The 15,142-nt window shown below is 44.2% G+C and overlaps 1 protein-coding gene across 1 annotated transcript in view; it reads left to right on the forward strand.

Annotated features, from left to right (window-relative positions):
* The window catches only part of RNF180 (ring finger protein 180), a 231,211-nt gene that overhangs the window by 42,351 nt on the left and 173,718 nt on the right, over positions 1-15,142 (forward strand). The window contains exon 2 of the mRNA XM_069626490.1: positions 4,327-4,552. Coding sequence (XP_069482591.1) covers positions 4,327-4,552 — 226 coding nt within the window. The remainder of the gene's footprint in view (positions 1-4,326; positions 4,553-15,142) is intronic.

The raw sequence follows: 15,142 nt of genomic DNA on the forward strand, positions 1-15,142 counted from the left end.
TTTGTGACAGTGTCTGAAAACTAACGTGTCAAATCGTCTAGAACTACCTTGTTGTCCACAGTAAATAGGTCTTCTGAACACTGCATAGTGCGGGTGATTTCGCATTCAGGCTAATGCATGTCCGTTTGACGCATGCATGCTGAACGCCTTGGACTGCTAAATAAACAACTTTTTATATTAATTGTGATGTAGAATATTGCTCCTTCTTGCTTTGGTCCAAGATTATTACTAATCCCTATTAGATATCACAGAGTTGAGAGTAAAACAATGCATCCTTCAAAATCAAGATATGTCTTCAGACATGTTTTGTGGTCGTTCTTTTCATTAGCATTTTGTGCAAATAATTACTGATTATCCACTTGAACCTGTCAAGCTTATTTAACTTCTACCCACCAGTTCCCACCTTAAAAACACGTTCTTACTGATGAGCAACTGCAACAGGTCAGCAGGTCTGTTGATACCTTATCATTTACTCCTAGGTTACTACTTGTCTCATCTAATAGCCCAGATTAGCTTGACATGTTCTGCCGGAATCATAATCATCACATCATAAAAGAAAGCAATATCTTACAGAGCCACAAATCAAGTATCTATGGATGATAACCATACGAATTCCGACATCATTCACTCAGTTAGGGGGCACTTTGGCCTGTCCTTTGATTTAAAGTCCCTTTCAGCCTCCTGTTGTACAAACAAAGTCTTCTCTTTGCATTGCATCATTATTGCAATAGCTTCTTCTTATCTGCCTCCCAAGCTTTCTCGAGTCGGGGTCCTGAGAATGACCAGCACAGTCCCTTCACGCTCAGTCACCTGCGCTTCTCCTCTGTTATGCCGTCTGGATGCTCTCGTCATTGTACATTGTAACTGGTGACCAATCAAGTGCTTGCTTGATACTCTGTGCAATAATCTCCTCATTGCAGCTCCCAAGTCAGCCCCATCTGACAGTTACGTCACTCCCAGTTAGCCCAGGTTTGCAGCTTTTGGGTTGGTGCCGAGCCCCTCCACTTGGAAGCAGATCTCATGTTGCATTGTCTGAGCTCTTAGAACCTGATGTCCTGTCATCTTCATGTTATTCCCAATCCAATTAAATGTCCCACCGGCAATAGAGACACTGGAGCTACGAGCCTTTATTGTGGTTTTAATGACCATCATCTTAGCATTTAAGTTGTTTGTTTTGTCCAATGCCTCAAGTGAGGCCATCGGGACTCCCCCCTACTTTTTGTGGTCCGGCATCTCACAAGATTTTTTGAATCCCCTTCTCCAGATCTGTCATGCCTGAGTCTCTGTATCTGAAGAATTCCTCTTTGTACCTTGGAGCTGGTTCTCCTTTCTTGCCTCCACATATAGCCATGAACACGTTCAAGCCTTGGGTCCTGCTCCTGGTAGTTACTCTGTGCCCCATTGACAGTATCTTGCAGGAATCCCCCTTGGCACTTCTCCCCTTCCACTTCCCTGCACTTGTGCGATCTGAATGACAAGGCCTAGTAAGATCGCTGTTTTGTCCTCCTTCTGTTTCCCCTCCTTGTCTTGTCGCCCCTAGGAACAATTGTGTACAGGCGTTATAAATGCCATATCATATCATATCATGAATGTAGAATGAGGGTCATCCCTCTCCCCACACTTGACAACGTCTTTGGTGCTGATGGCTGATTCAGCAAGGGACTAGTGTAAGAGTGGGCCGCCACGACCACACTTCGCCCTAATGTCTGCACTTGGCAGAGCACATTGCCCTGACCCTCCTCCAATGAGCGTTAAAATTATCTGCTATGCCCCCAGCGCGTCCACAGTTACACCAGCACACCGTTTCCAGGTTGTGACCCTTACCCAGCGCCAGTTGTATCCCATGAACGACATTGGTAGCAGTGGTATTTAACGTATACATTTTCTATTGGCTGCACCAGTCCACATAACAGTAAATGTTTGCATGTGCCGAATTTGTGGCACTCATGTTCTGTCACTGGGCTTTACATTGGCAGTCCCTGTAAATGCTAATCTCACAATACAAGTAAGTACCTTGAGCGCAGGTTTACAGCAGTGTTAGTGTAAGGTGATGGGAATTATTCATTATTGCCCATAGATAGCCATGCATGGAATGTCTACACTTCCAGGTCCAACTTGGGTCCTTCCTATCATCTATCTCCCTCTCTACCTGTGGTGTTCCCCAAGGGTCTAAGCTCTCACCCTGGCTTTTCAACCTATACCTGGCAACTCATGCCCACTGCATTGCCATTTTCTGCTCATATTTCCAGTGATGCGCTGACGACACTCAGCTGATTTTCAGACTGCCCTCGGCTACCTCCTCTCCCTCTCTCATCTCTGATTTCCTAACTGCCATTCAAGATTGGTGTGCCGCCAATGATCTTTGTCTGAATGCCAGCAAGACGGACATCCTTCTCATCGACACTCCTTCACTATCCTTTCCGCTCACTCTCTGGCCGGCCTCCCTTGGCCCTCCTCCTACCCCCACCTGCGAGGCTAAGAACCTCAGAGTCATCTTTGACTCCACACTTTCCTTCTCTGACCACATCTCTGAGGTCTCTAAAAAGTCAAACTTCCTACTGCACCTCCTCAGAGGTACTCTTCCTTTCCTCTCTTCCCCCAGAATCTCATGGTCCCCCAAGCTCTGGTTCTCTCTAGGTTGGACTATTGTATCCGCCTCTTCCTAAATCTTCCTGTCTCTACTCTCCGCCCTCTGCAACTAATCCAGAACAGGACTGCAAGACTTGTCCTTGGCCTCAAGCTCTGGGATCGTATCTATCCAGCTCTGAAATATCTCCATTGGCTCCCAGTGGATGTAAGGATTTAATTCAAAACCCTCTGCATTGTCCACAAGGCTTTCTGAGGCCTGGGTCCAAAATACCTTCAGCTATCCCTCTGCAAATACCTCCCCTCTCGAGCTATTCGCTCCTCTACCTCTAACTCTCTTAGGGTCGTCGTTTTTCAAAGAAACGAGCTGGGGGTAGATCTCTGTCTTAGTCTGGGGCTTCCATCTGGAAAAGCCTCCCTGCCACTCTAAAATTTGAGGAGAACCATCTCTGTTTCCGGAAGCATCTCAAGATCTTCCTCTTTGCTTCTGCCTTTGCTCCCACTCTCCCCTACTGATCTGTTCTCTCTTGGCACTGTGCACCTGACCACCCTCTGTCCTCCAGGCCCAGGTACCTGCTCACCCTGCCACCCTCCCGTACTGCCTCCCCTTGCACTCCCCTTGCCTCCCCTTGCACTGGGGTCTGTATCTGTACCCATACAGCCCCCCCTTTTTTCTTCCTGAACTTATCAGACCTACCCTGTCTGCTGCCTTAAACCCAGCAATAGCCAATTTCTGACTGCACTACCACTGTTTGTTGCCTTTATTCTTTATTTATTTATTATTATTTATGTTTCTCCTTTGCTCCGCACTTTCCACTTCTCCCCGCTTCCATGCACTTTTTCTCTCACCCTCTTCGATGCACTTGTGTGTTCTCAATGTCACTGGGCCTAGTAAGATCGTTGTTTTTGTTCTCCCCTGCTCCCCTCCCCTGCAGAGCTCTGAAACACTTGTGTACGAGTGTGATAGAAATAAAATATCATAGCCAGAGCCCCGGCTAGCCCCTTTTCCATCTTTATTTCACTTCCTGCAGGTCCGCGCTTAGAAACCTCTGGGTATTTAAGCGTGTCATAAATATGTAACTAAGACAACAACAACAACAACAAAACAATCTGTAACAGTGCCTTGATGCCCCAGGGCTGTGTGAGCGCTTTAAAAATGCAAATAAATTAAAAATAAATAAATAAACGTAAGGATGTGCTGCAAGATATCCTATGTGCATTGGGAACTGAGCATGCGCACAGCCATTGCTACCCTGAGGCTCGGCTGAAATGATTCACAGGGGAAGGAAACATTATCTACAGGCAGCCATTAGACTCCAATACAGTGACTGATAGCCCAGCATCCAAATCCTGGCGTTGTCTAAGCCCGGATAAACGCTTGAATGTTACAAACGTTGTGCTCTTAGGGTGAGGGTTGTGACAAAATACATGACCCCTGAGCCCAGTGTGCACCTAGTGCTGGTAATGGTAAATGAGTTTGGCGGTACTAGATAACTGCCAGACTCATAAAGAGTTCCATTGTCACATCAAAGAGGCAAAAACGAATGAGTAATTAATTATTGGTGGATAAAGTCTAGAGGTGTGACACCTCACTGTTGTGTGCTCAAAATTGCAATGTTAAGTAACTCTGGCATGTGAACATTTGAAATAAAATCTGCTCGAGAAGTTTATAGTGGTGATATTGCTTTGCGAGTGCGAGTGCTAAATTAGTGATTATCTCTTTTTTCTCTTGTCCTGTAGACATCCAACTCAAACCTGGGTACGGATGATGAGAACGAAAATAATGGAGAGAAAGAGCGCCATAGTTGTGCCGTGTGCCTTGATGTTTACTTCAACCCATACATGTGTTATCCATGTCATCACATTTTTTGTGAGCCTTGCTTACGGACACTTGCCAAAGACAACCCATCACACACTCCTTGCCCCCTCTGCCGTACACCAATCGCCAGAGTTATTTTCCAGACAGGTAAGGAGAATCCATCATTACATGTGAACATACACAAGCTGAGACAAGCTGACAGCTTTGGCTTTTGCATAGGGATTGAAAGAAATTTGCCAGATGCCTTCACCATATGCTTTAGTACTCACACCATTTGCCAGCTGTTGCCATCTTTTGGTTTTGCTGGTATCATTGAGTTCAATGATGTGTCTGTCTTGAGCCGGATGTCTTTAAATTCTCAAAACTCCTCAAGACTTTCCTCTTCTCCTCCTGCTTCTCTCTCCCTCTAAGCTGAAAACCCTGTTCTGTTTTTTTTCACTCCCTGCCTCCTCTTCCTTACAATATGCTAACTGGCCGCCGGATGTACCCCAGAGTATCACTGGACCCCGGCACCCCTGCCAGACCTCTCTCGCACTTGCCTCAGGGCCCTACACCCCACCCTCACTCAATGCACTGATAATTTAAACCAAGAGAGTGGCTCTCTCTGCACTTATCCCAGTCTCAACCGACCAGGTGCACTTGATCCTCCCCCTCCCTGTGACTTTCTGTGCACTTGCTCGATCTGTATACATTGCGCCTGAAGATAGTCTGTCTTTCTCCCCTGTCTTTACCCCTTAATTGCACTGTTAAAACTGCAAAATCGCCAACAGGCCTATTTGCTGTCTCCCAAATTGTTAAATGTATTTTCATGCACTTACTCTGCCTGTGCAGACTATTATCGTCTCGCAATTTCAAGGGCTCTTTTTTTCCACATGTTCCCACCCTCCTTGAGAGCTTTGAAACACTTGCCTATGTATAGGTGATATATAAATAAAGAATACCACACCATACCATACCAAGACTTTGGGCCTCATTACGAGTCCGGCAGTAACCCTGCCAGTGCTTCTGGCAGTTTGGCTCCAGACTTGTAACATTTTAATAGGACCTAGCTTCCTGGTGCCACCGGAACATAATGTCCCGGCTGACTGGGAAGCTAGGTGCTGGAAAATGTTAGTCCCCATTCCTGTGGAGTCCCATAGGGAATGACTGTTTTTCGCTCTCACATGCGCAATGTCATTTTCTTGACTGCCTCATATATACCACATCTTGACCTCTTAGCATGTAGACACGTTCCCAGGACTCTACCTGGACTTTTCCTTCTTTGGAATGTACTTTATTCTCTTTCGAAAGCCTACGTTAAATTCACTTGCAAACTATGCTCACCCAGAGTCTGCACTCCTCCCTGTGTCCTTCCACTCTGATCCAGGACCAGCCACGGACACTTCCCACTACTAGAGATACCACCTCTCTAAAGCGTATCGCCGGACATACCTTACCCGTCCAGGATATCCCTGTGGCCACACCAGATGGATGCTCCGAGTTGCACACTCAGCCCTCCACTAACCTCCGCGCACTATCACTCTCAACCTCTTCACTCAAACACATTATACACATACCAAATAAGCCACTGACATATAGCATATGTATTGTTTCTAAAAATTGGATGAGGTGCCACCTCCGAATCCCAGTCTCTTCGAATTGTAAGGATAACGCTTCCAACAGACATCAAACAACAAAAAGCTGCACCTCCACAGTCACCTTACATATCACGTTCCCATCCAACTCTTCTTAGCACCATCGGTGCAGAAGATTCTAGTATGGACACAAAGACCTTTATGCTGTCATTACATGACACCTGGAAATAGGCCTTGCAATCTGCAAAAATCAGCACGAGAGCAAAGCTACCTTACATTTTCCCCTCTGTCCCCAACTGACCCGACGCAAGCCCTCTTTCACTTCTGCCAGAGCACCTGGAGATCATGCAAATATCAGTGGTGTGCCCAATACATCCAAGTAACATAGCACACCATAGCAAAGGAGGACAATACTTGCCAAATGTGTGATTACCTGGTTGTATGATCACAATATCCGAGGTCTGAGCCCATGTGTACAGGTGCTGCTATTATATTCTATAAGCAGCCTGAAATAAGAGAATAATGCCATAATATTCTTTGCAGGCTGGGATGGAAGGCACATGCAGAGTCACTGACAAACACTTGGGCAGAGACCCACATCCAGATGCAGGTAGACACTTTCACAAATCCTGGGGTATGTGCACACTAACACATACACACACACACACATGCACACCCACGGATAGATGGGCACACACAAACAGACAGAGGCTCGCTCTGACTGCGGCACACAGAGACTGAGATAGGCACACACACGGATGCACTGCATATTCTTACAGTGAGGCAAACACATGTAGTCCCTCTGCGACCCTGCTTATGGGCTCTGGTGGGGATGGTGGTCTGACTGCTGTTCTGCTGGCTCTGGTAAACATTTGTTTTTATATTGGCTCAAGTACACAGGACTATTGTTTCCTACCGACATTCCGTTTTCAATGTTTAAGGCACTGTGGAGACCGACGCTGCCCCCCAGGAATCACACAATGAATTGCTGATAAACATGTATTTTACGTTTTGCTGGTGTGAACAGAAAACACAATGTTGATGCACACATGCAAAATATAGGGAACATGTTTACCAGCATGTGAAACATAATTTAGAGGCTTCAGCAGGTGAAGGCGTCCCTGAAGGGCTCTACATGTTTTATTCCTTTTTAAAGAATTTCCTGGTGCTATTATACATATGTTTCCTACGCCTAACAGAACTGGGAAGGACTTTTAAAGCAATAACAAAATACCCAGGGGTCTTCGCTCCCAGTCAGGAAACTCAAAACAGTCCATTAAGTGCTGAGCAAATTCAATTTAAATGTTGTTTGGGCATTTGCCAAAAGCGTACGCAACATCCACGCTGTGCAAGTTATGTTTAACCGGAGAGTAATCAGGTCTAAGTTACAAAATATGGAGATTTGTATTCCAATTAAGATGGACATTTGATGACATAGTTCAAAGCACACACCTATCCATTACAAACATGTTGTAAGCCTATTTGGTTGATAAGACCAAAAGGTCACTGTCCTCCTGTCTGGTGTAAGACATCCTAAACCATTCTTTTTCACGATAGGAGCTAGTTTATGGGGTCCCTGGACTCAAGCTCTGCTTTACAGATTTGAACACCACAATGATATATCGCGGAGAGTCAAGGTCTCGCTTTGATCCCATTACTCTTTAGATCTTCATTCCTTAAATGGACACTGCTTTGCTTGATTTTTTTATTTTATTGAAACAATACCATGTCACACCTTGGAGAACAGGAACAGACTTTTAAAACCATCTCACTTAGCTAGTAAAAACACCACTGGCTGCTGAGACAAACAGACTGTTGACAATTTCAGTTTCCCAGGATAAACCTAACACCCACGTGTCTACATTGTAAAGATTGAAGGCATGGATGGAAGAGAATCCTATTTGCATGCCTACACATGAATGGTCTCTCAAATACTGATGCATGCTGATTATCAAACACTCAAGCTGATATCATGTGCTACAATAAAGGAATGTATCCCTGCCTGACATGCTCTTATAGTAATACATTCCTCAAAGAAACAGTGACACCCACTCACTGGGGGAGGGGTGGGGGCGGTGACACCGAACGCAATCTGCATGACAGACCATGTCATTTACATCATAAAAAGTCTCTGGAGCAAACGGTAGGTTGGCCAGACAAAAGGATGCTTGAACGATGGTATTATTGAACACAAGAGTGACATGCGCACTCATAATGTTATATCCAGACACTTTAATAAGAATAAGCATTTCTTGAGCCAAGTGAAATGGATGGTACTTGAAGTTGTCTCAAACATCAAAGAATATCCAACAGCAATTACTGCCTTTTGATTCGAGATTATTGGATGCATTATTCACAATCTGAATCTCCCCTGAGCATGAATGATGAAATAATTTGGAACCTTTTTTTTAAATTCTTGGTAAAATGTACGACCACTTTATGATTACAATAGTACGTTTGAGTTATGATATGATATGATATGGCATTCATAACGTGCCTATACACAAGTGTTTCAAGGCGCAACGAGGCAAGGGAGGGGGAACAGCGGGAAGACAGACAACAATCCAACAAGGCCAGGTGTCATTCAGATCCCGCAAGTGCATGGGGAAGGGAGCGGGGAGAGTGCAGTACATGGGATAGTAGAATAAATAAGATTAATGAAATGGACAGCTAGTGGTAAGTGCAAGGAAGTGCAGACATAAGTGCTGGTAGGGGGACTGTAGGGATACAGAAAACCATCCCCAGGTGCAGGGGTTGCCAGGGGGCCAGTGCAGGTGTGCAACTGGTGGAGCCTGGGCCCAAGATCAGAAAGGGTGGCCAGGTAACCAGTGCATTTTCAGGCAGGAATTCAGCAGGGGAGAGGGGGAGAGAAAGCAGAAGCAAAGAGGAAGGTTTTGAGGTGCTTCCGGAACCGGAGATGGTTCTCCTCACGTTTCAGAGAGGCAGGAAGGCTGTTCCAGAGGGAGGCCCCTGCTGAAGAGAGAGATCTACCACCAACTCGTTGCTTGGAGAAGCGACTGACCCTGAGGGAGTTGGAGGCGGATGAGCGAAGAGCTCGAGAAGGAAGATATTTAGGAAGAGCGAGTTGAAGGTATTGCGGCCACAGGCCCCAGAAGGCTTTGTGGACAATGCAGAGGGTTTTGAACTTAATCCTCGCAGCCACTGGGAGCCAGTGGAGAGATTTCAGTCCTGGAGAGATACGATCCCTGGGCTTGAGGTCAAAGTCTCACAGTCCTGTTCTGGATACGCTGTAGAGGACGGAGAGTAGAGGCAGGCAGATTTAAACAGAGTCTGTTACAATAGTCCAGACTAGAGAGAACCAGGGCTCTGGAGACAGTGAGCTTCTGGGAGAAGGAGAGGAAAGGAAGAATACCTCTGAGCAGGTGCAGCTGGTAGTGTGGCTTCTTAGAGACGTCAGAGATGTGAGGAGAGAAGGAGAGTGTGGAGTCAAAGATGACCCCGAGGATTTTAGCCTTGCAGGTGGGAACAGGAAGAGGGCCAAGAGAAGCCGACCAGAGAGCTGCAGATAAGGAGGGAGTGGGTGTGCCGATGAGTAGAATCTCAGTCTTACTGGCATTTAGGCAGAGGTCATTGGCGGCACACCATTCCTGGATAGAAGAAAGACAGTCAGAGATGAGTAAAGTAGAGGAGGAGGCTGAGGGTAGCCTGAAAATTAGCTGGGTATCATCCGCATAGCACTGAAAATTGGGACAGAGAGCGGCGATGCAGTGGACAAGGAGTGCCAGGTATTGGTTGAACAGCTAGAAAAAGAGGCTAGATCCCTGGGTGACACCACGGATGGAGAAAAAGACATCAGAGAGGAAGGATCCAAGTTGGACCTGGGAGGGTTGGTCAGAGAGGAAAGAAGTCAGCCACGCCAGAGCCTGACCGGTGATACCCAGGTTATCACGGAGACAGTTGAGCAGGATGGCGTGGTTGACAGTGTCAAAGGCAGAAGAGAGATCAAGCAAGATGAGGACGCACGGGGTGTTTGATTCAAGGTTGGAGAGCAGGTCTTCACAGACGTTCAGGAGAGCAGTTTCCGTGCTTCTGGCAGCTCTGAAGCCAGATTGATGATAATGAAAACAACCAACAGATTCAGTGTGGAGATTAAGCTGGGAGATTGCCAGTTTCTCCAGGAGCTTCCCCAGGAAGGTAGTGATGGAGATTGGGCAATAGTTAGCTGGGCAGGAGGGGTCGGCAGAAGGTTTCTTAAGAAGAGGATGCACAAGGGAGTGCTTCAGGGGGGATGGGAAGACTCCAGTGGTGAAGGAGTGATTGCAGAAATCAGCCAGGGCAGGAGCCAGGGAGGGATTCAATATTCATGTGTTAGTCTGTTTTTGGCCTGAGTTCCCTCCATGTAATTTTTAACAGGAAATATGATGCGTTCATAATAGAGCACCAGGCATGTCAATGTAAGGATTACGATACATTTGACTCTGTCCAGGTTAGTGCAAAACTTGTTATTATTGATAGCATGGAGAATTTATATAGGTAACAAAGTTCCTTTTGACAATAATAGTCAATTTGTGATAATTTCAACAGTTGATGAAGGGTCTTATGTGGTAGTGGACACACAGTGTGAAAAGGTATCACTAAAATAAAAACGGAATCCATACTCTTTAAAAATTGTCTTGAAACTGTGTAGCTTCTCTTTAACCAATAAAGGAGGAGCCAAACTCAGATGGAAATTGACCGTGTTCAACAGTATGATCTTGAACTCTAGTAAAACATACGTATATGAACAGATGCCACCCTTTCAGGATTGAATTCCAGGAAATCCTTATATGTGCATTGTCACTTGCTTCTGATTCGACCAAGCACCCGGTGGCCTCGAAGAAGCAGATATTATTTGTCGGTGCGTGAAAGGTATGAGACAGAGCTGAATATATTTCCTGTTTTATGTTAAGGGTTTAAAAACTCAAGAAGAGAATGGGCATTGACCTACCTGAGGAGAGTGCTGCGCTGACATGCAAAAGCCTTGTTGCTCTTGCCAAACTTTGTGAGGAGTAAGAGCTCTTCTGATACATCCTCTAAGTTAGAGTAAATAAATAAATAAACATATATAGATGCATGTATATATATATATATATATATGCATATATATATACATGCATCTATATATATATATATATATTTATGTTAACACATGGAGGATGGAAAAAACCTGCACTCCAGGCACGAGGTCTATAAATCCCAACAAAATGAGAAAAACTCGAATCCAATTAAGAGGAAAAACCGAGTTTAATGGGAGGTAAAAAATACAAGGCAAAAACACACAACAAACAATACAGGACGCCTAGGCAGTGTCCTTAACGACGCGTTTTTCGCTGCCCTGAGCGCTTGATCACGTTAGGAGGACGTGTAGAAAATGAAGGTAGATATTACAGATTGGTCCTTCTTCCATGTTACCAACAAACCTAAGCTCACAACCTTGCATGACAACATGGCGGCCATTTTAGAGTGTAGTCAAAGGCTGCATTAACCATAAAGAGTGCAAGTTTAGACACAGCAGTAAAAATGCAAAGCACATTAAAAGCCCACGTTAGAAATGTGGAAATGTAAAGTAAATACATGAAAGGGGCAGGCAATATAATGAATGTCAATAACATTTGCTGTACAGAAATTAGTGCACATAAGCAAAAATTAAAATTCATATAAAGTCCGCAGCTGTGACATGAAGTACAAATATCTTCCTATGGAAGCTTAGAAGCTAGTCGTACCGGTAGCTAACAAATATAGATACAAAAAATGTAGATGTATGAAATGCAAGTGCATATCTTTGCTAACCATGGCAGTATATAATATATAGTACATGATAAGAACACAGCTCGGATAAACCTATATGGAACCTCCAAGATAAAAACATATAGCAAACTACAATATAAAGTGCAAGTGCATTAGGCCGTGAGCATATCACTCTAACCAAGTAGCCTGGTCAACAAGGTTTACATAAGCATATCATTGAGGATTTAAAAATAATCTATGAAAACAGCCTCAGTAATAAAACATGTAGCAAACTACAATGTAAAGTGCAAGTGCAGTGGATCGAAAACCTGTCGCTCTAGCAATATGGCCTAGTTAGAAAGGTTGAATGGTCATAAAGTGCAAGTGCACTATTCATTGAGAGTTTATCAATCAGTGAATACAACCTTTAAGATGAAAGCATGTTGCAAACTATTGTATAATGTGCAAAGGCATGAGGTCATAAACTTATCATTCTAGCAGCATAGCCTAGTTGAAGAAGGTTAGGTAATCATAAAGTGCAAGTGCATGGCATAATGTTGGAGCTTATTATGAAAAAGGTACAAGCAATTATACAATGGAGGAGCAATATCAACCACTAGAGTTTCAGGGTACAGATACAATCATGTACTCACAAACTTCAAACCCCCTAAACACAGAAGAAAGACTGGGGCAAGACAGCCAAAGTTCACCAATTAAACAATGAGAAAAGTTGGATGATATAAACAATGAAAATTAAAATAAAATGTTTAAACAAACATTAAATAGATGAACAATTCCAGGCCAGGTCAATATACATTTTTACAAATAAGTAAAAAAGAAAAAGAAAGCAAAAAGCAGTATACATATGGCAGAAGGCCAAGATCAGTGCATAAAGGAACTAAATAATTAAAATAATTAAGTTCCCACAAAAGTATATAACTCCTCGTCCACATTGTGCCCATTAGGATACTTAGAGTCAAAATCCAGAATAAACCTGGTTTCAAGCTGTCTCAGTTTTAAAGTGCGATCACCTCCCCTTGGGTCAATCGGTACATGAGCGACAGCAAAAAATGTAAGTAAACGGACATCACTGTCGTGTTCCTGCCTAAAATGTTTGGCCATGGGATACGTGGGGTCAAAGTTTTTGATGGCTCTAAGATGCTGTAAAATGCAGAGCTTAAGAACACATGTCGTGGATCCCCCGTACCATTTCCGGCAGGGACAGGCTAGAACGTAAACCACAAACAGGGTCTCACAGTTAATAAAATGTTTCAGCTTAAATTCCATGCCCGTGACAGGATGTTCAAAAGATTTACAAATGGTTGCATGAGGGCAGACTTTGCATTTTTGGCACTTAGTGAAACCCTTAGGTAAGGCAGGTAGCCAACTAGTCCTGATGGAATTTGTCTGGACAGGGGGCAAATAACTGGAAACCAGTCTATCCTTTAATGAGGGTGCCTGCTTATAGGTTAATGTGGGGCATTTGGGAAGCAGTGGACCAAGGTCTTTATCCAGCCTGAGGATATGCCAGTGTTTTACAATAATCTTACGGACGTCACATGAGGCCTTATTAAATGTAATAATAAGGCAGGGTTCATCCTGATCCTTATTTTTTCTCCTGCTGGCGGAGCCATGTAGTAACATTTCTCTTGAGAGTGACCGTGCTTTAAAAAAGGCCATCTCAATGATCTTTTTTTGGTATCCCTGATGTAAAAAATCGGCTGCAGCCACCCTGCAGCAGTGATCAAATTCCTCAATATCTGTGCAGTTGCGCCGAAAGCGAATGAATTCGCCATAGGGGATGCTGTTTTTACAGGAGAGCGGATGACAACTCGTTGCATGGAGTGGCAGGCCAGTATTGGTGGGTTTTTTGTGTAGGGAGGTATGGATGCCTAAATTGTCCAATCTTACATTAACATCCAAATACACAATATGGGCGAAACTGTGGCATTCAGTGAATCTCAAATTCATGACATTGGTGTTAATGCTGTTCACAAAACATGCCCACTCGTTCTCATTTCCCTTCCAAATGATAAAAATATCATCGATATACCGCCACCAACCAATAACTTGTGTAGATAAACTAGCTAAAAGTGGCTCAGACAAGAAAGTAGCCTCCCACCACCCCATAGTAAGGTTAGCGTATGATGGCGCAAAGGTACTGCCCATGGCAGTGCCCCTAACTTGATGATAGAAAGAACCCTCAAAAAGAAATACATTGTTCGTTAAGCAAAACAAAAGCATATATAAATCATACCATTGTGCCCCAAATAATTCAAAGAACGAGTGTCCAAAAAGTATTTGCAGGCTGCCAATCCAATCGTGTGATCTATAGATGTGTAAAGGGAGACAACATCTAGGGTTGCCAACATTAGACCCTCCTCCCAAGGTATATCAGAGATATGACTCAAAAAGTCCTTGGTATCACGGAGATACGAAGGCAGGACTGACACCAACGGGAACAAAGTCTCATCGATAAATTGGGCCATATGTTCAAGGAGGGAACCACACAAGGTTACAATCGGCCTGCCTGGTGGATGGATCAAGGACTTATGAGTCTTTGGCAAAAAGTATATAGTAGGAATGGTATGACTCACAGGCACAAGAAACTTAGCAAGCTCATCTTCAATAAGGCCTTTCTCGGCCCATTTGGTACATAAGGTGGTGAGCCCCAACCGTATTTCAACAAAAGGATTCTTAGAGAGCCTGGAATAACAGCATCGATCTCGTAGCTGACGATTAGCCTCAGCCACATAACATTCCCTGTCCTGAATAACTATATTGAAGCCCTTGTCGGCAGGTTTTATCACAATATTAGACAGATTCTGCAATTCATTAAGAGCCGATCGTTGTGGGATGGTAAGATTCTGTTTGTTATTACAGGGTTTCTTGCGAAGCTTACGAAAATCATTCACACACAAATCGTGAAATGCCTCAATACAACCACCTACTGAGAATTGTGGGTTAAACTTAGACTTGTTTTTCAATTTAGTACGTACATCCCAGTTGGGATCAATATCAAAGTCAACTGGATCAAAAGTGGAGGGATTAAACAATTCATTTTGGAGACAGGCCAAGTCCGTCAAAGTGGAGATATCAGAGATATGGAGGTCAGTGCGGCCAAGACGTGGCACGGATGGTTTAATTTGAGGAGGGTTGATGGAGAAGAATTTTTTTAGTCTGACTTTACGTAAGAATTTATCGAAGTCCAAACGTGATTGAACATAGTCAAACTGGGTAGTAGGACAGAAATTCAAGCCCAAAGAAAGTAATGAAGCTTGTGAGCCCGTGAGGGTGTGTGAGGACATGTTTACAATACGATGAAGATTCATATTGTCTGTAGTAGCTACTTCGCCCCAGAGCGCATCGACCTGCGCTGTTGTTGTACATCTGAGCCGCTTCCCACGACAGCCTCGACGGGTTTTTTTCCCTTTGA

The sequence above is a fragment of the Ambystoma mexicanum genome, chromosome 6p (assembly GCF_040938575.1).
Source record: "Ambystoma mexicanum isolate Mex_15411 chromosome 6p, UKY_AmexF1_1, whole genome shotgun sequence".
NCBI classification, from domain to species: Eukaryota; Metazoa; Chordata; class Amphibia; order Caudata; family Ambystomatidae; genus Ambystoma; species Ambystoma mexicanum.